The sequence below is a fragment of the Drosophila arizonae genome, chromosome 2 (assembly GCF_054131065.1).
Source record: "Drosophila arizonae isolate 15081-1271.41 chromosome 2, UAZ_ARI_1.0, whole genome shotgun sequence".
Lineage (NCBI taxonomy): Eukaryota > Metazoa > Arthropoda > Insecta > Diptera > Drosophilidae > Drosophila > Drosophila arizonae.
In genome coordinates this window covers 3621138-3643009 of record NC_142922.1, presented here as the reverse complement: position 1 = coordinate 3643009, position 21872 = coordinate 3621138, and the positions used below count along the sequence as shown (strand labels likewise).

The 21872-nt window shown below is 37.7% G+C and overlaps 6 protein-coding genes across 6 annotated transcripts; 3 read left to right on the top strand and 3 right to left on the bottom strand.

Annotated features, from left to right (window-relative positions):
• LOC108611210 (protein takeout-like) lies at positions 1-1515 on the bottom strand. The gene is made up of 5 exons (XM_018003721.2): positions 1370-1515; positions 1207-1299; positions 780-933; positions 577-716; positions 1-516 (listed from the first exon to the last, which is right to left on the bottom strand). Exons 1-5 carry the CDS (start codon positions 1461-1463, stop codon positions 206-208), a joined length of 792 nt encoding a protein of 263 aa, XP_017859210.1. The 5' UTR covers positions 1464-1515; the 3' UTR covers positions 1-205.
• A 1114-nt stretch (positions 1516-2629) lies between these two features.
• Positions 2630-3811, top strand: LOC108612456 (circadian clock-controlled protein daywake). Its single transcript, XM_018005378.2, has 4 exons — positions 2630-2812; positions 2874-3120; positions 3220-3353; positions 3412-3811. The coding sequence occupies exons 1-4, from the start codon at positions 2719-2721 to the stop codon at positions 3720-3722; spliced, it is 786 nt and encodes a 261-aa protein (XP_017860867.2). The 5' UTR covers positions 2630-2718; the 3' UTR covers positions 3723-3811.
• A 466-nt stretch (positions 3812-4277) lies between these two features.
• On the top strand, positions 4278-5585 carry LOC108611200 (protein takeout). Its single transcript, XM_018003710.2, has 4 exons — positions 4278-4517; positions 4596-4845; positions 4988-5121; positions 5182-5585. The coding sequence occupies exons 1-4, from the start codon at positions 4424-4426 to the stop codon at positions 5520-5522; spliced, it is 819 nt and encodes a 272-aa protein (XP_017859199.1). The 5' UTR covers positions 4278-4423; the 3' UTR covers positions 5523-5585.
• A 3539-nt stretch (positions 5586-9124) lies between these two features.
• eater (transmembrane receptor protein eater) lies at positions 9125-12790 on the bottom strand. Its single transcript, XM_089476241.1, has 4 exons — positions 12608-12790; positions 12360-12523; positions 9519-12298; positions 9125-9455 (listed from the first exon to the last, which is right to left on the bottom strand). The coding sequence occupies exons 1-4, from the start codon at positions 12695-12697 to the stop codon at positions 9400-9402; spliced, it is 3090 nt and encodes a 1029-aa protein (XP_089332367.1). The 5' UTR covers positions 12698-12790; the 3' UTR covers positions 9125-9399.
• Positions 12791-14629: 1839 nt separating this feature from the next.
• On the top strand, positions 14630-16283 carry LOC108611189 (protein takeout-like). Its single transcript, XM_018003699.2, has 5 exons — positions 14630-14772; positions 14839-14931; positions 15004-15160; positions 15665-15798; positions 15868-16283. Exons 1-5 carry the CDS (start codon positions 14688-14690, stop codon positions 16218-16220), a joined length of 822 nt encoding a protein of 273 aa, XP_017859188.1. The 5' UTR covers positions 14630-14687; the 3' UTR covers positions 16221-16283.
• CAH9 (Carbonic anhydrase 9) lies at positions 16203-20751 on the bottom strand. The gene is made up of 7 exons (XM_018003674.2): positions 20530-20751; positions 18351-18463; positions 17929-18019; positions 17597-17865; positions 17385-17535; positions 16581-16660; positions 16203-16517 (listed from the first exon to the last, which is right to left on the bottom strand). Exons 1-7 carry the CDS (start codon positions 20579-20581, stop codon positions 16341-16343), a joined length of 933 nt encoding a protein of 310 aa, XP_017859163.1. The 5' UTR covers positions 20582-20751; the 3' UTR covers positions 16203-16340.
• Positions 20752-21872: the final 1121 nt, after the last annotated feature.

Sequence of the window (21872 nt, the reverse complement as noted above, 5' to 3'; positions counted from 1 at the left end):
CATATGCATTATAGGGTATTTTCAAGTCACTATTTTGTATTAGTTTGAAAAAAGCTGTTAATTTGTGTTTAAGAGCTATTTTATTTATGAGCCGAATACTTAATATGTGTCTCTCGTATTTGTGAGCTTTAGAGCCTTATTGAAGTGTTTTTCTATGCTAATGTACTTTGGCCAAATGGACTTTTTAAGAATGAGCTTCAAATAATTATTCAACGTCCTTGAACAAATACTTGGCTGGCAAATATCGAAATACTTTAGTAAATCGATCCTCCAGAACGCTGTCAAAAGTTTGGGTCAGAACGGGCCGCAAGATTTCAAACAGAACGCGCCAATTCTCATTGAAGATATCGTTGGCACTACGTTCCAGTTCCTTATTGCCATTAAATAGATTGGTTAGATTAATGCGAATGTTGTCGATGCGTGCGATGTCCGTCTTAATTGCGGTCACATTCATGAATGTGATGCCCTCTGCCTGCTGTGGCTGCATTCGGAATGCCACATAGAACTCCAGATTGTCTGAAAAACAGATACATAGTTTACCTAACTGCTTTCCGTACAGACATGGGATATACTAACCCAACTCGGAGGTCAAAACGCCGGTGCTGTTAAGATTGAGTAGGAGTACATGCCCCTTCAGCTTGTATTTGCTCGTCAAATTGATTTGTGTTAGATGCACATGAAAGCCGAGATTATAGTGGCCAGTGTTGTACAACGTGCTACAAACAGGATTGCTTTTTTTACAAAACTGAATTGTACATTACCCAACGTTCGCTACTTACGTGCTGTTCAGTATCTTGGCCTGGCTGAGACCCACTGTGGTCATATTTCGCAACTCCACACGCACATCCACATTTGGTGGCACTCGCTGGGCAATGCGCAAGCGATTCACCCGAAATGGATCCAGAGAGCCAACACCGCTGAGGCCCGGTACGCCTATATATAAAGAGAAAGTGGTTAGTGGCGGATAATACATATATGGAAATCCTATTGGAACTTGCAAGTCCTGCATAAATATTATTGAGTGTTGGGAAACGTATATGATATATTGTATTATAAAGAAAATTAAATGGAAATGATTCTTTTCGTATTTGTACATATGTCTATAGAAACAGTTTTAGTTTTAGAAAACTTTTGAATATATATTTAACGAAATTCGCATAAATCATATTGAAATTTACAGCCCATACACATGTTCATATCACTCACCATTCCGCCAGTGTTGAAAAATGTTTTCAATATTCCTAGCCAAGCAGTCGTTACTCTGGCTATCCTTCAGTGCGCAAGGCTTTATAAATGTGGCTAAAAGACAAGTCGAAAATAAAATCAAAATTGAGTCCCAAAGAAAATCATTTGCTATAGTAAAACAAACGTGGTTCAGGCAGAAACTTTTGCGATTGCACCACAACAAAGCTCAGTGGTGCAACAAGTGCCAAATAGAAGACAACTATCAGATTGGGCTGCATTGCTACCGCTTCAGTTGGCCGCTCACCATGGACTGGCGGTCAACAAAAAAATACAAAATGAGCTATTCAACCAATGGCGTTAGCAATAAGCGTTAAGCTTTTCGATCGGTGCGACTATAGTATATGTATTATGTTGTATGAAGAGCGAGGGTTTAACAGCCCCGCAGCCACAGACCTTGATCTGAGTGGCATCGTCAATCATTTACAATATACGCGAGAGAGACAGAGAGAATTAAAACCTTTTGACACACAAACATCGTGTAACTAATGTTGACTAGCTCAAGCTAAGAAAAACATGAATAAAATTATTCAAATTATCGTAAGTAAATGTATAAATATTAATCATAAAATAGATAAGCATCTGATTCAAATGGCTTCCTCCAGACTAAAATTATAATGTGACACACTCTTACTACAAATATTTATGATTTCCAGGGCATAATAAACCATGGATGGAAAGTTATATAGGCTGCTTAAAAAACTACAATTTGTTTATATAAATTAAAACTTTTTAAATTTTATAAAGACTTAAAATATATAGTAGATATAACTCAGCTAGTCTTTAAATGGAATTTTTTAGAAATGTAAATAAACAAATATATATATGGGCTCCGCCGTAAGCTAAAGCGGTAAATGTATATCAAAAATTAATTTTTAAATAAAAATACATTAATCGGAAATTAAAATTAGGCTGTGTAAAAACAATGTCATGAATTCTGGTTTGGCTGAGTCTATCTTGTTATAAAATTGATAAGGCTTTGAATGGATTGATATAAATTATTTACGTCAATTGAACATTTCATTGCATTGCATCTTAGTTCAAGTACCCTCAACATAAAAAACCGATTAAAAGGTCAAGGTCGTTGAGTGCACTCGCAGCTAATTTAAATATGAGCGAAAAAGATGTCAAGAGTAGGTGCGAAAGAGAAGATAGAGATTACTGCAAATGTTATTATTAAATACTCATATGGCAAGATCACCCTGTATGATGCAGACAAGTCTAACGCCACAGAACTCGTTTATTTTTGAAGTCAATTAAACCAAAACTGTGAACTTGAGAAAGAAAACAATAAAATAAAAATATACAAGTTTATATATAACGATATATATATATATATAATTCTGGATTTCTGAATTTCATTTGGAGTATAAGATATAATGACTGCACTCCCGCAATATCAGAACAATCGTCGCTTTCAAGCTAAGCTAACAATATTTTCTTTGCGCTTGCATTGCATTGCATCTTAATTTAAAAATGTACAAAGTAAAAAATTGTAATGGTTTCTTCCTTTTGGCTATATCCATGTTGATAGCTCTGACTAAAGCCTCCAATTATCTGGCGGAGAAACGTAAGTAACAACAACTAGAATATTAATAGTTTGCTCAAATTTTGATTTCGGATTCTTCTAGCCAATTTTTTAACGCCTTGCGTCCTGGAAGATCCACAGTTTAGCAAATGTCTGTCCAGCAATATGCAGAACATGTTCGTCGAATGGAGGAATGGTATACCCGGCACAAATGCCGTGGGCTCCTTTGATCCACTACTCGTGAAGCGTATCAAATTCTCACAGAACACAAACAGCGCCATTTCGCTCAATGCGGATATGCAGAATGTTTATATCAAAGGCGCCCGACTGCTGACCGTGAAAGAGGCCAGGTGAGCTTTCAGAAATTAACTCAATCTAAAAATATATACCCTGTAATTTAATATATGTAGAATTTAGAATCAGTAATGCAATTATTTGTGCTTCTTTAGCTACAATCCCTCTAAGCATGTTGCTGCAGGCCTGGTATTTCTGCCCAAATTGCGTTTTGATTTTGACTACAAGGTGAAGGGTCAAGTGCTGGCCCTACCTCTGAATGGCCATGGCAACGGTCACTTCGAGATAGGTAAATTAACCAAATACATATAGCTTAAGAGGTGAAATCATGCTATGTTCAATTCTAGAAAATTTGGTCAGTAGCATGGAATTGGCTGTCAAGCCGCGCATCTCTGATGTAGGAAATTTCGCCGATGTGCAACGGGTGAAAATCTCGTTAGCGTCGATCGGTAAATTCCACATTAAGCTTAACAATCTATTCCCCAACAACCCCGAGCTGAGTGATGCAGCCCATACGATATTTAATGAGAATTGGCGTGACCTCTACCAAGTGCTTCAACCAACAATTCAGCAGACCTTAAATGCGATTATACTGGATCGTACGAAGAAGATATTAGGCTATGTTCCGGCAACCTACTTTATAAAAAATTTTCACTAATTAATAGATGGAAATATTGTCAAATTTTGATGATGAAAGATGAAATATATTCTCTGAATAAATATTAACGTGGATGTGTTCAAATCTTAGCTTAGTGGCTAATCCTTAAAACTAATACATGTAGAGTAAGGTAAAGAAAGGGGCAGAAGGGGAAATAAATAGACGGCCTGAGTGAAGAAGAGTGAGAGAGGAAGAAAGGGAGCAAGACATGTAAAAATAACTTAAACTAGTAAAAAATTGCAAAGTGATACAACACCAAATAAATATTACAGATCAACAAATAATAATAATAAAAGCTAAATAATATATATATGCACAGGCCCTTCAAAATAAATCAGACAACAATTTATATATTTCAATAACCTCACATCTGCAAAATAGATATAATTTGCTTAATAAATTGAATGACACTTTTTTATCTCAACAAATATAATTATAGTGTAATTTTCCGATTAGATGTAAAATTATTTATATATACATAGCTAGTTAAGCATATACAACTATACAAGCTCGCATTGATCGCGTAGACACTTCGATTTAAAACTGCCTGACATTAAGAATTGTTTAATTGTGAGCTCAAAGCTCAGCGACGAGAACGTACTGCCTCCATTCCGTCCGCATCTCATATATGGTGTGGCACAGTTTGATGTAATCGAGCTGCACTGTCAGTTGGATTCGCATTTAGATACTCGCCGGACGTCATGATGAAAAGTTCGTTTAGCCTTTGCTGCGGACTGCTTGCTGCAGTTTGTATACTGAACGGGGTCGTCGCCGTGGAGTACTACACGGAGAAGCGTAAGTTGGCCAATGGATAGGCCTTCGAGTCTGCCTCGATGCAGTTGACACTCTTATATAACGCACGTCCATCATTAGCATCGTGGTTGCCCTCGTGCCGCATCTATGAGCCGGGCTTCACCAACTGCTCCACGCACAGCATACAGAAGCTGGTGGATCAAGTGGTCATTGGCATACCGGAAGTTGTAGAGGCCATCGGACCCTTCGATCCCATGCATGTGAGGAATATCTACTTTAAGCAGGACAACAATGAGGTGGCCACAATCAGTGCCAATCTGACCGATGTGATAGTCAAAGGTTTCACCAAGACCATAATCAGGGAAAGCCGGTGAGTAGTTGACCATTGAACATTATCAACATATATTTATATCTTGAATATAATACAAATAAAGTCTATGACTAAGCACAAATAATGAGTTAGTATATATATTCATATATATACTTGATATTGACTTAATATATGCTCATAGCGTTAGCAAAAAGGACTTTGGCTGGCAAACCAAAGTCTATCTGCCCAAAATGCGTCTGGATGCGACATATCAAATGGCCGGTCGCATACTCCTAATACCGTTGAGTGGCACAGGTCACTTTTACATAGAGATCGGTAAGTGTGCATCATTCAGAATCTATCAGAATTAATCATAGTCATGGTCAATAACCTTAGAGGATCTCGATGTACTGCTGCTGACCACAACGCGACTGTATGAGAAGGGCGGCTTCACCTTTGACAATGTGACCGCGGTGCGCGTTAAGCTGAATATGTCCCGGGTGCATACCGAATTGGATAACCTATTCAATGGACGCAGCCCGGAAGTGGCGCGCAGCACGAATCAGTTCTTCAATGATAACTGGCGCGACTTCTACGAGGCGCTGAAGCCCCTTATACTGGAAACTGTGTCGAACATATTCTATGAAATCATGTCCAAGGTATTCCATCTGATACCGGCTAATTTCTTTATTGAGGATATTCCAACGCCCCAGCAGCTCTATGGCAAAAACCAATAACATAAATGATAATTATAATACTCATGAAAATAAAATAAACTCTGATCAGCCCATTCCATATTACACTTAACACAAATTTCAATTTCTGCCCTCGTTTAGTAAAATGTTTGTTGCATTTCATTTACATGAATTGCAAACTGCATTTAAGCATTATAAACTGGATATTCTGACGCCAATTAACATGCATATATTATAGGTAATTAATTCTTACATAAATTATTTGCAATACTTGATATTTGATTCCACATCTTGAAGGCTGAAAGACTTATCAATATAGCTCTAAGCTTGAGTTGGCATCACCTCGATTTACACAAAAGTCAATATTATGGCGTATATATACTACGGTTAGATTGAGGGTTAACAATTTCTATTATTTCAACAATTTTCACATATATGGTCAATGTCAATACCATAATAACAGAAACTAATATAATAATCCACATGTAATATACCATCTGTGCCATTAGGGCTTGGACATTCCACTCCTTCCTTCATGACCTAGCCATCGTAGCATACACATACATCTGGATATGCACAGTAGCCATGGACGCACTTCTGCTTGCACTCAGGCAGACAAAGCAATCTGAGAGTGTTCTTACTATCTACGGTCAAATAGTAGTGCTCCTCACAGGAGCACTGTCCCTCCAAAAAAGTTCCATTCCAGCAACGTTCCTCACACGTCATCAGTCCCATGTCCGAAATTTCTGTTATCTCTGTCGTTGTGGTACTTTATCTCTTTGGGTCATCAGATATGGCAACACATGCAGTTCCATTGAAGGCGAAACCCTCAAAGCAACTACAGTTGTTAGGCGATGCACAGAAACCAGTGGAGCACCCGGGCTCACAAACTGGGGTACAGCTGTTTTCAGTGACTGGAGTAAATCCTTCGTTACAGCTACATTTCCCTGGAGCACTACAGAGTCCGTTCTCGCAATTTGGGCAATCCGGCAGACACATGGAGCTACTCACTTTGACATATCCTGGTTGACACTCGCAGTCATTTGAGGCCGAGCAGACAGGCACACAACTGTTACAGCAAGAAGACGATAATTTAAATATGTATATGCATTATGTGTTCGTCTGCTATCGACTCACGGATTCGGTGAAATATGCTGATCATTAACATAGCTTTTAAAGCACTTACAAACATGAGGCTTAATGCATTTACCGTTCACACAATTCGCACAAATAGGCTTACATTCAAAATGCGTTTTGGTCTTTGGAGTGCTCTCGTAGCCCCTGCAGCAATCAGAGATTCTTGTTTTCTATGTTTGATTAATTGATTACATACTCGTTCATAGTCGTATCACAACTTTAAAACTTACTTTACCCTTTCTATTATACGCATACTTTGTACAAATCTGTGCCAAAAGGCAAGTGGGTAAAAGAAAATATATGAATATATTCTGGACTAACATCTTCGATCAATTAGACTGTAAGACTGAAGAGAAAAAATTGCAGTGTGAGTATCGCAGATTTAATTACATAACTCAGTGCTTATATCACTTATCACTTATTCATCCGAGCTTTCACTACAGTGCACTGGCGGGAAGTTCTAGATGGTCATAAATAGGGCTGCATATTGCTCAACATAAGTTAATTTGTAAAGAACTACTCTGAGCTAATATGAAACGTTATTCTCTATACACATACATATATAAGTCTATTTATATTTTCTTCCAGTGTAGCCTTATCAGAGAGTGTGCGCTAAGAAAAGCTTATCGACGGCTTCAATATGCGTAAACAGACTGTCAGACCGGGTAATTCTCGGGTAATTCCCTGAGTTCATATATACAATCAGTTGAACAAAAAATCTATTTCACATTTTATGTTTAGATCAAGTGCTGCTTATAGTACACTCATATATTTAATAAGCTAGCGATCAAATCTGTAAATATCTATAACAACTAAGAACAGTCAATAGTCTCCGACTAGCAAATAACCTACCTTTGACCGATATGCGTTTCCCAAACGAGGTCTATTCAAAAAGTACTGAGACTTTATTTTTAGTTTTTCGAGTGTTCTCTTCGTTATTTCAATATCAATTTTTTTTTTAGGTAATTCCCGATAGATACATATTTTTTATGATTTTGTTCAGCTCCTCTTTCGATGCCGTCATTAGCTCATCAGTCATACTTTCATGGGTCTCTTCAGATTATGGAACAAGAAAAATAATATAAAAACAAGTAAGAAAGCTCCAGTCGAGACTGCTCGACTAGGAGATACCCTGAACCCTCCAAGCTGATATTCTAATCATTCTGCACTTCTTTTATGCACACATACATACACATGCATCCACACGCACGCATAAGCCTGCCCTCTGCTAACTGCGCAGTAAGCAGCGACTGCGCTTGGGCTGCGCTGCAGTGTGGGCAATATTATGAGAATTTATTTGTTAAATAATTTCTTTTGTAGACATACGATCTTAATGAATCTTTTAGAGTGTAATCATATGGTAAATATGTGTGTACATTCCAAAGCCCAAGTCTCTAGTATTTGAAATACGCTTTTTACAAAAGTGATGGCGAGGGGGTGAATTTAAGGGTGGGGGGTAAATTTTAACAAAAACCGAAATTGTAAAAATTGCATATAAGCATACATTAAAAATTTGGAGACTCTAGCAATAAGGGTGTAGAAGATATAATTTTATAATTGGTTTTCGATAAGGGTTTTTATCGATAAAAAAAGATCGGGATGAGTTATCGATTTTTAATGATAAACTTGATATGCGCGCTGTAATTACGGACATTTTAAAAAAAATTTGAAGTCTCTAGCTCTTATATCTTCTGAAATCGACGCGTTCATACATACGGACGGACGGACGGACGGACGGACGGACGGACGGACGGACGGACGGACGGACGGACAGACAGACGGACAGGGCCAAATCGACTCAGCTCGTCGCCCTGATCAAGAATATATATACTTTGTGGGGTCTGCCACGCCTCCTTCTGCCTGTTACATACTTTTAACAAAACCATTATACCCTGATTTCCCATTTTCAATGGGTTCAGGGTATAACAAGTAAGAAAACTCCAGTCGAGACTGCTCGACTAGGAGATACCCTGAACCCTCCAAGCTGATATTCTAATCATTCTGGACTTCTTTTTTGCACACATACACATGCATCCACACGCACGCATATGCCTGCGCTCTGCTAACTGCGCAGTAAGCAGCGACTGCGCTTGGGCTGCGCTGCAGTGTGAGCAACGCAAATTTGAAGTCTCCAGGTCTAAAAGTGTTCAAATTAGGCTGAAAAAACAATGTCGATTTTTCGATTATTCTCGATAAAAAAGTTATCGAAAAATATGATAAACTTGTACTGCCTATGGTATACACGAGTATGCATGCCAAATTTCAGCTCTCTAGCTCTTATACAATATCTTCTGAGATCCTTTTGCTCATACGGACGGACGGACGGACGGACGGACGGACCGACAGACGGACAGGGCTATATCGACTCAGCTCGTCGTCCTGATCAAGAATATATACTTTATGAGGTCTGCGATGATTCCTTCTGCCTGTTACATACTTTTCACAAAACCATTATACCCTGATTTCCCATTTTCAATGGGTTTAGGGTATAAAAAATAAAATCAAAATGAAAATTCAAAAAGTTTTTATAAAACACCAAATGAACCACCATGTATTACATATTATATTTATACAAAAAGATATTTGTTAACAATCTTATGTTTAATGTTTATTTTTTCACCACATATCAAGAGCCATATGCATTGAAGCATTCTAGATTTCTGGCATTAACTAACCTGCATATATTAAATATAATTAGTTCTTAATCTATCTAGAAGTAGCACTCGAAATACGCGAGACTTCATTCCACTTTGCACAATATGCCAGACATATCAAAATGGCTCTACGATCGTATTATATCCGCTTGTTTTGCTGAGAAGTGCACTCCATAAAGTTGTTCTGCAACGAAAATAAACTGATTAGATCTACCTCGATATAGGTGGAGGGATAGATTGGACTCACCTTTTACGTCTACTCTGTAATCACGCTTCCTTAATTTATGAATGACCACGATTATTGTCATTGTTAATACCATAATCGTACCAGCAACCAATACAATGAACCACTTCAAATGGGCCAATTTTCCAGTTTGACCCAAAGTTTCTATGCCATTAGGACTTGGGCACTCCACTCCTTCTTCCGCAACCTGGCCATCATAGCACACACATACATCTGGATATGCACAGTAGCCATGGACGCACTTCTGCTTGCACTCAGGCAGACAAAGCAATCTGAGAGTGTTCTTACTATCTACGGTCAAATAGTAGTGCTCCTCACAGGAGCACTGTCCCTCCAAAAAAGTTCCATTCCAGCAACGTTCCTCACACGTCATCAGTCCCATGACCGAAATTTCTGTTATCTCTGTCGTTGCGGTACTTGATCTCGTTGCGTCATCCGATATGGCAACACAAGCAGTTCCATTAAAGGCGAAACCCTCAAAGCAACTACAGTTGTTAGGCGATGCACAGAAACCAGTGGAGCACCCGGGCTGACAAACTGGGGTACAACTCTTTTCAGTGACTGGAGAAAATCCTTCATTACAGCTGCATTGCCCTGGTGCACTACAGAAACCGTTCTCGCATCCATCTTTACATTCTGGAGCACATCTGCTTTCAGTCAAAGGCAAATATCCTTCTTTACAGCTGCATTTTCCTGGAGCACTACAAAATCCGTTCTCGCATCCATCTTTACATTCTGGAGCACATCTATTCTCAGAGACAGGAAAATATCCTTCGTTACAAGTGCATTTCCCTGGAGCACTACACACACCGTTCTCGCATCCATCTTCACATTCGGGAGAAAAACTATTCTCAGTAACTGGAGAATATCCTGCGCTACAGGTGCATTTTCCTGGAGCACTACAGACACCGTTCTCGCATCCATCTTCACATTCGGGAGCACATCTATTCTCATTCACAGGAAAATATCCTTCGCTACAGGTGCATTTCCCTGGAGCACTACAGACACCGTTCTCGCATCCATCTTTGCATTCTGGAGCACATCTATTCTCAATGAGTGGAGAATATCCTTCATTACAGCTGCATTGCCCTGGTGCACTACAGAAACCATTTTCACACCCATCTTTACATTCTGGAGCACATCTATTCTCAGCGACTGGAGAATATCCTTCGTTACAGGTGCATTTCCCTGGAGCACTACAGACACCGTTCTCGCATCCACCTTTACATTCTGGAGCACATCTAATCTCAGAGACAGGATAGTATCCTTCGTGACAGGTGCATTTCCCTGGAGCACTACAGAAACCGTTCTCGCAGCCATCTTTGCATTCTGGAGCACATCTATTCTCAGAGACAGGAAAGTATCCTTCGTTACAGGTGCATTTCCCTGGAGCACTACAGACACCGTTCTCGCATCCATCTTTACATTCTGGAGCACATCTATTCTCAGAGACAGGAAAATGTCCTTCGTTACAGGTGCATTTCCCTGGAGCACTACAGAAACCGTTCTCGCATCCATCTGTACATTCTGGCGCACAAGTTTTCTCAGTGACAGGAAAGTATCCTTCGTTACAGGTGCATTTCCCTGGAGCACTACAAAATCCGTTCTCGCATCCATCTTTACATTCTGGAGCACATCTATTCTCAATGACTGGAGAATATCCTTCGTGACAGGTGCATTTCCCTGGAGCACTACAGACACCGTTCTCGCATCCATCTTTACATTCTGGAGCACATCTATTCTCAGCGACTGGAGAATATCCTTCGTTACAGGTGCATTTCCCTGGAGCACTACAGACACCGTTCTCGCATCCATCTTTGCATTCTGGAGCACATCTATTCTCAATGAGTGGAGAATATCCTTCATTACAGCTGCATTGCCCTGGTGCACTACAGAAACCATTTTCACACCCATCTTTACATTCTGGAGCACATCTATTCTCAGCGACTGGAGAATATCCTTCGTTACAGGTGCATTTCCCTGGAGCACTACAGACACCGTTCTCGCATCCATCTTTACATTCTGGAGCACATCTATTCTCAGTGACAGGAAAGTATCCTTCGTTACAGGTGCATTTCCCTGGAGCACTACAGACACCATTCTCGCATCCATCTTTACATTCTGGAGCACATCTATTCTCAGCGACTGGAGAATATCCTTCGTTACAGGTGCATTTCCCTGGAGCACTACAGACACCGTTCTCGCATCCATCTTTGCATTCTGGAGCACATCTATTCTCAGAGACAGGAAAGTATCCTTCGTTACAGGTGCATTTCCCTGGAGCACTACAGACACCGTTCTCGCATCCATCTTTACATTCTGGAACACATCTGTTCTCAGTGACTGGAGAATATCCTTCGTTACACGTGCATTTTCCTGGAGCACTACAAAAACCATTCTGACAACCATGTGGGCAATCCGGCAGACACAAAGAATTACTAATTTTTATATATCCAGATAGACATTCGCAGTCATTTGGGACCGAGCAGCTGCCGTTTAGGCAGCCGTCTTCGCAGATAGGTTCGCAAATATTTTGGGTTACATTCAGACTGTAGCCGGCCTTGCAAATCGGCTGGCATATCTTTGTTTTTATATTTAATGTGTAATTCTCATTGCATATACAAATTCCGGGTAATTTGCAAGTTCCATTAGGACAGCCTTTGTCGCAGATCGGTAAACAATGCCCAGTGGCTTCATCGAGTTTGTAACGCTGGGCACACTTGCATTTTCCTGGCGATCCACAATATCCGTTTTTACAGTCGCCCTTGCATTTCGGAACGCAACTGGATATGTAGATAGTTATAGAAATTGGTACAGACAACAGTTTATAAAAAAGTTACTCACTAAGCATTTGGCAAATGGTTGAAATTGTCGTAGCCCGCAAAGCATTGGCAGACATTTGGCTTTATACATTTGCCTTTCCTACAATTTTTACATATGGGAGAACATTCGAGTTGCGCACTGCGTGTACGGTAATAGCCATTGCAGCATACTTTAACTTTTTTTAGCTATATGTTGAAATAGATATAATATATAAAAAAAAAAGTTGTTCACATATATGAATGTATCTGTAGCAAACATGAACCACTTACTTGGTTCCCAACATATTTATTTACTGTGCAAATCTGTGCCAAAGCGTAACTGGGCAAGAGAAGATATATGAATATATGTCGGACCAACATCGTGCAGTATCTACGCCGATCGACTTAGAACTGGGAGTGCGACTCGACTATAAGTTACACATTCTTCTTGCACTCTTTAGCGAATCGCAAGCTAAGTTCTGTGCTCTCATTTCGTTGCGATTCGCTCAAGAATGAATGTGAATGAAGGGCTTATCGCAAACTTACCATGCGGTCTCTGCCTGAACTTTAGCTGCTCATATCTTCAGTTCTTAAATTTAATATTAATAGCAGACCCAACATTTAATACCCTTTCCACAATTGGTGAGTATGTGAAATTATTAAATAAGATATAATTTAAATAAATAAGTATGTTAAACAAATATTTATTTAATTTTTTTTTTAATTTAAAATTTCAATTAAAATTTACAAAATACAAATAAAGGAAATTTTTTGCATCTTTTTAATTCAAAAATATAGTGATTATATATTGTTTAAATAAAAAACAATATTTAATTGTAAAGGATGAGGCATACAAATTCGGTTTTGGAAAAAAGGAAAATCTTAATTATATGCATCATTTCAATTTAAAAAATATAAACTCTTTAAAATATTTAATTGTATAAAATGTGGCATACCAACTTGATGTTTGTATGTTTTCTTTTTCGCTCTGAGCATTTTTAGAATTGCAAGTCTAAGTTGGTCATGGCTCATGCATATATATATGTACATATATGTATATTTACATATACATAAAAACTCGCATTAGAATGACTGCATATAGAAGTTTTTTTTTGTTATTACAAATATAACACAAACGGAAGATGTATGTATATATACATATAAATAAATATGTAGATAATATAATTATATAATAATATATATTAATATGATATGAGGGAGGGTGTTTGAAATTGTATTATTACATATATCTGAATTAAAGCACAATCATAACAAATTTAAAAAGAAACTTTCTGCAAAATTTCGGTTCAATTATGGAGACTTTTATTTTATTTATTTATTCTTTCTTTTTTTTTTTTTGCTGTGGATTTTTGGAATTGTATATATAAAATTGTATATGAAAAAGTGCTCTTTTGCGTAAAATTTCCAAAAAATGTAAAAAGTAAGTCATACCTTACTGATAGAAACATAATCTTGAGATACAACTTAAAGAGAAAGAATATTTTGCTTTGCTTAGAAGTATGCCACATTCCGGGCATTTCAAATCTACTCACGGCATATATGTATAATTACTAGTTACAATTGTTATTACATCGTCAAGACCGATTTATTGCAAATAGAACAAGCAACTATAAACAAATCAACTTTTTATTTGCTATTATATAGTATTTAATGGGATTTCCGTAAATCGTCATAGACATTTAATTTATTAAACAACTTTTAGAGGAAGTACGTAAGCTGCCATGGAAATTTTAACTACAATAGTGTTTTATCAGCTTGTAAGCAAGCCATGATTCACTTCAAATATATATTACTTATCATTGCTTATTTAATTCAAGTTATTGCAAAACCAAACAAAAATTAAAAATTTTATGTTGTATGTAAATTAGAAGAAATGTAGTTTTTTTAATTTATTTAATTTTATATAAATGCATCTTTTACAAATAAAACAATAAGCAAAAATATTTTTCTTGTATTTTTTAAATATTTTCTATTTAAGAACTATTGTTCTTTTATTATTTTCTAACTTTATTAATAATCTGTAAAAGTTGCAAAAACAGTTTAGATAAATTGCATAGAGGCCCTCGTATTGTATTGAAAACTTAGTTGTACCAAACACACAGATAAAATTGCTCAGCTTGTTCACGTATTTTCCAGAATTATATTAACTTAATTGAACTAGTTGCTGCAACTACAACTGCAAGCGGCGCTCAGAGCAGGTATTTACATATTCTACATATATGGGATATATAAGATTCAGCATCTCACTGAAATATCTCTCATTTAAACGCAAGTAACGCGTTTGCTTGGTGAACGGAAAATATAAACATACGAATATTATAAAAACTAATCAATATATAAGTTTTATACGATGTTCGATGCGTTAGAGCTTGGCTTGGTTTGTTTCTTTGTGACTGTCGTCTATGTGAAAGGCCTGGAATATTATACGGAAAAACGTAAGCGATGTTTTTATATACAGTTAATCAAGGAGTGAAACTCAATTTAATATTGCTTAAGCACAGCATCATATATTGAATCGTGTCGCATCAAAGAGCCCGACTTTACGAACTGCTCAACGCGTTCCATACAAGCATTTCTAAACGAGGTCATCAAAGGTGAGCAGCAAACTTGAATACCAAAAAATTCACACGAAACTAAATGCTATCACTTCCCTTTCTTACTCAAAGGCATACCCGAAATTGAGGCGTCTTTCGGACCCATCGATCCCATGAAACAGGATCAGCTGACATTCACACAAACGAATAGCTATGTTTCCTCTATATCGGCCAATCTAAGCGATCTGGTGATACGTGGCTTTGGCAAAACAATAGTCAAGGAAAGCAAGTGAGTAAATCATAACCTTCTCAGTACACACTGCACTCAATTCTAGCATACCTATTAAAATTAATATTGCACATCTAAGATCATCTGGAGACGTTCATTGTATGCGTGTATATAGCTTATAAACAGAGTGTGTTGTTATTACGACTGTTATATATATTGATTGATGGAAAGAGAACAACAAAACTGAAATGAAATGGAAAGAGAAGATGAGAGAAGAAAATGAAATCAACAGAAAGAGAAAGCGAGATTAGAATATAGAATAAATAGAAGGTAGAAAAAGAAATAGAAATAAATGAAAAGAAAGAAGAGAGAAAGAAATAAAAGGGAAGAGATGAAAATAGTGGGAATGAGATGGAAATAGAAGAACAGAACAGAAAAGATATAAATAATAGAAAAGAGATGATAATTAAAACTACAATTTGACTATGGCATACCGTATATACAATATAATTTTACATCCGTCTTTCTAAAATTTCAAATTCAAATTATTTCAACTTATTTCAGGGTCAGCAAAAAGGACTTTAGCTGGCAGGATAAAATCTATATACCGCGCTTTCGCTTAGACGGTAAATACCAGATGGTCGGAAGTGTCTTAATAATACCGTTGCATGGAAACGGCAACATATTTATAGAGATTGGTGATTATACATAAATACATATATACAGCGAATCAGAAATTTACATACACATATATAATTCCCTGACAGATGATCTAGACATTCTGCTTAATGCCAAGACGCGACTATACGAGAAGGGCGGCTACACCTTCTACAATGTGACTGACGTGAGCGTCAAGCTGAAGGTGGGCCATGTGCGCACGTATTTGGACAATTTGTTCAATGGGCACAGCAAGGAGGTGGAGCAGAGCACAAATGAGTTCTTCAATGAGAACTGGAGAAGTTTCTTCGAGACGTTCCGTCCACTGATCAAGGAAACTCTGCAGAGCACATTGTTCGATCTGTTGAAGAAGATGTTCAGTCTGATGCCAGCCAATTTTTTCGTAGAGGATATACCCAATTCGCTGCAGCTCTACGGTCGCAAATCACGTCTAACAGCATAATATTATTTACTTATTGAGAGGATTTTAGCTAACAATTAAATAATAAATGCAAAAAGAAACTAATTGCTTAGACTAGTCTAACGTAGCATGGCACACTGAGCATCCACACAGCTTGGCCACTCAATAGAACCAATCGTACTTGAGATAATCGCCCTCGTGCTTCAGAGCCGCAATCGATGTGTGGCGCACGTGTCCGGTGCGCGCAAAGATCCGGCGATTGCCGACGGGCTGCAGCGTTCTGAAGTTGTCCACCAAGGCGCCATCCTGAGTGTCCGACAGCTGGCGGAAACGAGAGATCTGCAAAGCAATAACAAATCACATTAGATATACGCACTGCGCTCTGATGCACTGGTTACTCACCTGCTTGGGCGATATGGGTATGGGATCGGGAAACAGTATCCAGGTGACGGCCTCCGAGCAGGGCGGCGTCGTCAGCGAGCCTGCAAACGAAATATTAAGTGTTAAAAGCCATTCCCTCATTAATTCATACAATCAACTGTCATGCAAATGTAAATGGCATATGACACGGTGACAGCTGCAATGCTGCACCCATGCAAAACAGTTAAGGATGTAACTGACTGTCTAATACTCGCTCAATCACTAGTAATACAAAATATGAATGCTTATATTTGTATTGCAAAATAATAGAGCGCCTCAATATACAGCCCTAACTCTGAGACAGTCGGGTGTAATCGACATACTCATACATACATACAATCATACTCGCTCATATATCAGAAAGCAACGATTTCAATATCGAGCGTATGTATATCACAGAGATTTTATTGATTTTAGGTTGAAGTTGTTATAAATCTTTAAACAACATTTGGTCCACCTTGAAAATCCCATTCATCTATGAGATGTTATCAACCTAAGTATATGCCAATTATGGCCACCCTAAGCTATCAATTGTTATTAATTGATTTAGCTCTTGACGTCATCAATCAACATACATACGTCATGTCTAAAATAAAATATATTTGATCTAATGCTAGACGTCATTCACATGGCCATTGGCCACCCTAGTTTTATAAATGTACTAGCTTCTAATTATAATAATACTATAATCCCATTTTGATCTTATTGATATGTAGGAAAAATTGTCCAGCTCTTTATCACACAAATCAATATGCTCTCTTCTCACATATCATACGCCCCGCTTACCCTTGTATGTGTAGAACTTGTCCACATCCACATTGGCAATCAGCGAGGATAGCGAAAATGTGACATTCAGTGCCGCCTCCTGGTTGGCTTCGGCGATTAGGTGCAGATGACGATTGATGGTAACCAGTCCCAGGCCCTCATCCTCATCCAGCTGTAAGAGGAAACGAGATTAGCTTGGAACACATTTGCCTAATGCTGCTGCCGGCACTCACATTGAAAAAGAAGCCCAGCACCGCCGCACCATCGGGATGGTTTAGTGCCTCGCCCAGCGTCGCATATTTCTTGTTGCGATGCACAATATGCATTTCCATGGTGTAGCGAATGTCGTTGATGACGTGCTCGGAGCCACGATTGTTCTTGTCGCCCCAGTGGAAGTGCAGACCCTCCACTTCGAACTCGCCGGGCAGCTTAGCGCCCCGTATATACGGCAGGAACTCGTACAGCTCCTCGCTGCTGTTTAGCTTGGGTATGCCAATGGTGACTGGTGAACGAAAACGCGATAATTAATCAGTGCAATTATGTGGACACCCCCTCGCCCACTTACCCGTGTGGCCATTGTTAATCATTTTAAGCGGATATGGCAGCAGATTGTGATAGCCAATCATATCCACTGCCGGCATGTGTATGGGTATTGTCTGCAATAATATGAGTAATTCAAATGGGTAACGATTAATAAATTGACTGTGTAATACACTAATACACTCAGAGAAATGGGGTTAATGAAATGCATACAAATGAACAAGAAAAAGAGTTAAATAATTGGTTTAATATTTTTATATTTTATATTTGTATAATAAAAACAGTTAGATATTTAGTTATTATACGTTAAAAATTAAAAATTAATTTTATTTTTACTAAATTTTTTGAGTGCTCGTAATATATATATTAATTTTAACTTTGGTATTTATTTAATTGAATTTGCTTTTTGCTTACAAATTAGTTCGAATTTTCTCACAGTGCACTTACATGGCTGGAGGTGATGGCTATAGGTGACTGTGTCTTGCCCGCACAGTGTCCGTGATGACGCGCCCAACGCCTCTGATTGGGCTCCGAGTAGCCGAACACATGACCATTGACCACTGCAAAAGAAGGACGATGAAATATGTTTTGATAAATATGTAGTAGACGGTGAGTCGCAGTGTGCAGTGTGTGTCTAGTGCTAACCACTAACATTTAGTTGGGGAACATCAGAATCATATCACGTGCGCCGCAGACAGAGCTTATCAGTGACATATACGAGCAGTTGTGAATTATTGCAAATAAATGGGAGCGCAAACAAATGCTAACTGTTTGCTGTCTAGCAAACAGATAAATCAATAAATGAGTTTTATAAAGAAAGCACAAGGCCATGCTAAATACAATATATATAATATATGTATATATAGATACCGGCCCACAATCATTGACATTGATATTGATATTGATACAGATAATGAGCGTAGCAGGTAAATATTTTTCAATAATTTTTTACCACCTGTCTGACTCCACGGTCTGAATTCTAGCCTATGTTATACAAGTCCCAACCAATATTTCGTCTATGATAACTGGAAAAATTAACCCACATTGAAAGCCAATAGCAAAACTGGCTATTAGCATGCATATCATATGACAATTATATATTTCTACACGTCTCAATTAGCGCGCAGATAGAAAAATATTTATTTTCGCATTTATACTAATTGGCATTATCGAAATAATGAATTAGAATAATAAGTGGAAAGTAGATCGAAACACGAAACGTCGTGATATTGAGCTAACCGATGTGAACTGATGTGAACCCATGTTATCGCCTAGAATCTTTTTGTTGAAAAATGAACTTAATTGAATTATGTAAACATAATAATAATGATCATGTAACAATAAATATTATATCTGAAAAGATGAAGATATGAGTTAACTCAGAAGTGAACTCTGACATCACGATGATGTTCGATGATGACCACAAAGTACTTCTGTTACTACATTCTTCTACCATGAAAGAAGGATAGAAGGATTGATCTGCTAGACAGTCAAGATAAAGTCAAAGTAGAGCCCAAAATAAGACAAATGTGACTGCTTGGAAAAGAAACTAAGACTTATAAAGGTATTATTATTACCGAAGAGGTAATAAGTAATATAATATAGTAATATAATTTTAATAAATAATGAATATCAATAATAAGTAATAAATAGGTTCAAATCACGTTGACGCAATAACAGTTATAATATCAATAAAAGCAAACACTAATGAAATATAAAAATACATATGATGGCATTAACGCTAAGAATAGACTCCAGGCCTATCCTAATACGAAAACATTTCGACTCATATCTCCAATGAGTGTATACATAAAAATATATACTGACTTATAGACGATAAGCCGTAAATAAACAAAACTCTTGCTTAATTGAAGCATACTCAAATCGTTTAACACGATATCAACATCGATCATATGATGATCTCTGAAGTGATCGCTTCAATTCTTAGAGTAGCTAATTTATTGATTATCTGAGAATTAACACTTGATTATTTCTTTGTTTTCTCTTGGAGTCGAGTATCACGATCAGATCACGTAACAGATAAGTTTGTTATGTAAGTTAGGGTACTCATTAGCTACCAGCCTATTTATATCACTGAAGTGTGCTTAATCAAAATCAATGACAGCAATAAATGTATTAATAGGTATTTCGCCATTGAAAAAGTTTCAAGTGCACGTAAATACCATAAATCTACGGCAATCAAATTTGTGTAAAGTGTGTCTTTGGTAGTACTTCGAACTGTACTATCATAAATTGGTAAATATCTAAATATAGCTATCGTAGTCAGGTAGATATCAATAAAAATGATTCACCGTAGCCTTGACATTTGGTGGCACTCTGTCAGGTCGTATGCCCATTGTTGACTGATCAAAGATAAGAGCTGAAACAGTTTCGTATGTTCGGCGTGAAATTGATACTGATTGGGTTTTGCCGGGGCACCTTCAGTATTTATGATTATCACTTTTGCTTTTCATTGATTTATTCGATGACTGCACTTTTGGTACAATGGTCAAAGGTATCACATGACCACAGCCTGTTTCCTGTCGTCTATCGTCTGTCGCCTGCCAGCCTGTCAGCTGTTATGTAACACTTGGGTATCACCATATTTACGAGCAATTGTTTTTACCTTGAGACCAGCAGATCACAAGAAAAGCTGCTTGTAGTATTAGCAGGTGCATCGCAGGCGTTGATTATTATTACTATTTGTATTTATATTTCAAAGCTCTATATCTCAAGGCTTGCTTCTACACTGAGCAGCACTCCTGATCACCGAGCACTGGTAGAACACCTTGCAACACCTTTGCGCTTGGCTGGTCGATTCTAAACTGCGCGTACGTTTAGCGTTTCAAGCACCTTCACAACTTCCCCAAGCGTCAACGAACTAATTGAAAAATTCGAAAGCTCAAATCCCCGCATAAAGCGCGTGCTCCGCACTCTCGACAGCGGCCATAAAATACAAGGCAGTCTTGGTGAGCATTGCTGACTGAGAGATACCCTATAACGAAATTTATGTGCTAGAAACAATTTAGATATTAGATATATAAAGTGCTATAGAGTTTTAGGTACAATTTGCGTATACTACATAAGGAATGGTAGATGGTAGGTACAATGCACAAAGTACAAGATACTTGGTACTAGGCAATAAAATGTAAGATGCTCTAGCTTAAGGTACAATTTACTGTACTTTGTACGACATAAGGTAATAGGTACAACAATCCGCTAACGAGATACAAGGTAATATGCAATTAAATATACTATATATACTATACTATATAGAGTATACAGTATACTAGGTGGTATATACAGGGTGTTCGGTACTACTTACAAGGTACACGTTAGTAGGTTTTAGGTGTACAATGCTATATTCCATGTAGTATGTAATACATATACATATTATTATATAATATATTTATTACAATTAGATTACTCTGGACCTGTCTTAAATTATTATTGATATGATTTCCTATAGAACTGTTACATAATATTACACAATCGACATACTCTTCAGTACACATTTACAAGGTATGCACTAACCCATACACACATGCTACTATCGAAATCGCACAAACAACACCAGACTACGACCGAGCACACGATCGATCCATCGATCCATCGATCGTTTTGTCAATGGGTATTGAAGTATTGAGCTGTTGTAGCTTTGCTCTAATGCCGTTCGCTTAATGAAATCGAATTTGAAGTAGCATTACGTGCGCCTAAAATTCACTTCAACTAAATGCAGCACACTGTGTATGCTCAACATTAATTAGAATGCGAAAGAAAACGAAGATGATTAATCACAATTCGCGCTCGGTTAATGCTGAAGGTAAACACAAGAAGGAAACGGCTTTCAATCATTTGATAATATTTTGTTTTGCATTCCAACTCTTATATAGGTCTGAGACATTACTAATGCTTGGTAAATATTGATAAAAACAACAAAACAAACTGCTACTAATTATACGCGTGGCT

Excerpts from the sequence above, each read along its gene's own strand:
- LOC108611210 (XM_018003721.2), bottom strand. The coding sequence starts at position 1,463 with ATGCAGCCCAATCTGATAGTTGTCTTCTATTTGGCACTTGTTGCACCA. Across the intron at positions 717-779 it reads GCCAAGATACTGAACAGCAC|CACGTTGTACAACACTGGCC; the intron begins GTAAGTAGCGAA and ends TCCTGTTTGTAG. Across the intron at positions 517-576 it reads CGTTTTGACCTCCGAGTTGG|ACAATCTGGAGTTCTATGTG; the intron begins GTTAGTATATCC and ends TCTGTTTTTCAG.
- LOC108612456 (XM_018005378.2), top strand. The coding sequence starts at position 2,719 with ATGTACAAAGTAAAAAATTGTAATGGTTTCTTCCTTTTGGCTATATCC. Across the intron at positions 2,813-2,873 it reads CAATTATCTGGCGGAGAAAC|CCAATTTTTTAACGCCTTGC; the intron begins GTAAGTAACAAC and ends GGATTCTTCTAG. Across the intron at positions 3,121-3,219 it reads CTGACCGTGAAAGAGGCCAG|CTACAATCCCTCTAAGCATG; the intron begins GTGAGCTTTCAG and ends GTGCTTCTTTAG.
- eater (XM_089476241.1), bottom strand. The coding sequence starts at position 12,697 with ATGTTGGTCCGACATATATTCATATATCTTCTCTTGCCCAGTTACGCT. Across the intron at positions 12,524-12,607 it reads ATAAATATGTTGGGAACCAA|CTAAAAAAAGTTAAAGTATG; the intron begins GTAAGTGGTTCA and ends TTCAACATATAG. Across the intron at positions 9,456-9,518 it reads TTACAGAGTAGACGTAAAAG|AACAACTTTATGGAGTGCAC; the intron begins GTGAGTCCAATC and ends TTTTCGTTGCAG.
- LOC108611189 (XM_018003699.2), top strand. The coding sequence starts at position 14,688 with ATGTTCGATGCGTTAGAGCTTGGCTTGGTTTGTTTCTTTGTGACTGTC. Across the intron at positions 14,773-14,838 it reads GGAATATTATACGGAAAAAC|CATCATATATTGAATCGTGT; the intron begins GTAAGCGATGTT and ends GCTTAAGCACAG. Across the intron at positions 15,799-15,867 it reads CAACATATTTATAGAGATTG|ATGATCTAGACATTCTGCTT; the intron begins GTGATTATACAT and ends ATTCCCTGACAG.
- LOC108611200 (XM_018003710.2), top strand. The coding sequence starts at position 4,424 with ATGATGAAAAGTTCGTTTAGCCTTTGCTGCGGACTGCTTGCTGCAGTT. Across the intron at positions 4,518-4,595 it reads GGAGTACTACACGGAGAAGC|CATCGTGGTTGCCCTCGTGC; the intron begins GTAAGTTGGCCA and ends GTCCATCATTAG. Across the intron at positions 4,846-4,987 it reads ACCATAATCAGGGAAAGCCG|CGTTAGCAAAAAGGACTTTG; the intron begins GTGAGTAGTTGA and ends ATATGCTCATAG.
- CAH9 (XM_018003674.2), bottom strand. The coding sequence starts at position 20,581 with ATGCACCTGCTAATACTACAAGCAGCTTTTCTTGTGATCTGCTGGTCT. Across the intron at positions 17,866-17,928 it reads GATTAACAATGGCCACACGG|TCACCATTGGCATACCCAAG; the intron begins GTAAGTGGGCGA and ends TTCGTTCACCAG. Across the intron at positions 17,536-17,596 it reads TGCTGGGCTTCTTTTTCAAT|CTGGATGAGGATGAGGGCCT; the intron begins GTGAGTGCCGGC and ends TTCCTCTTACAG.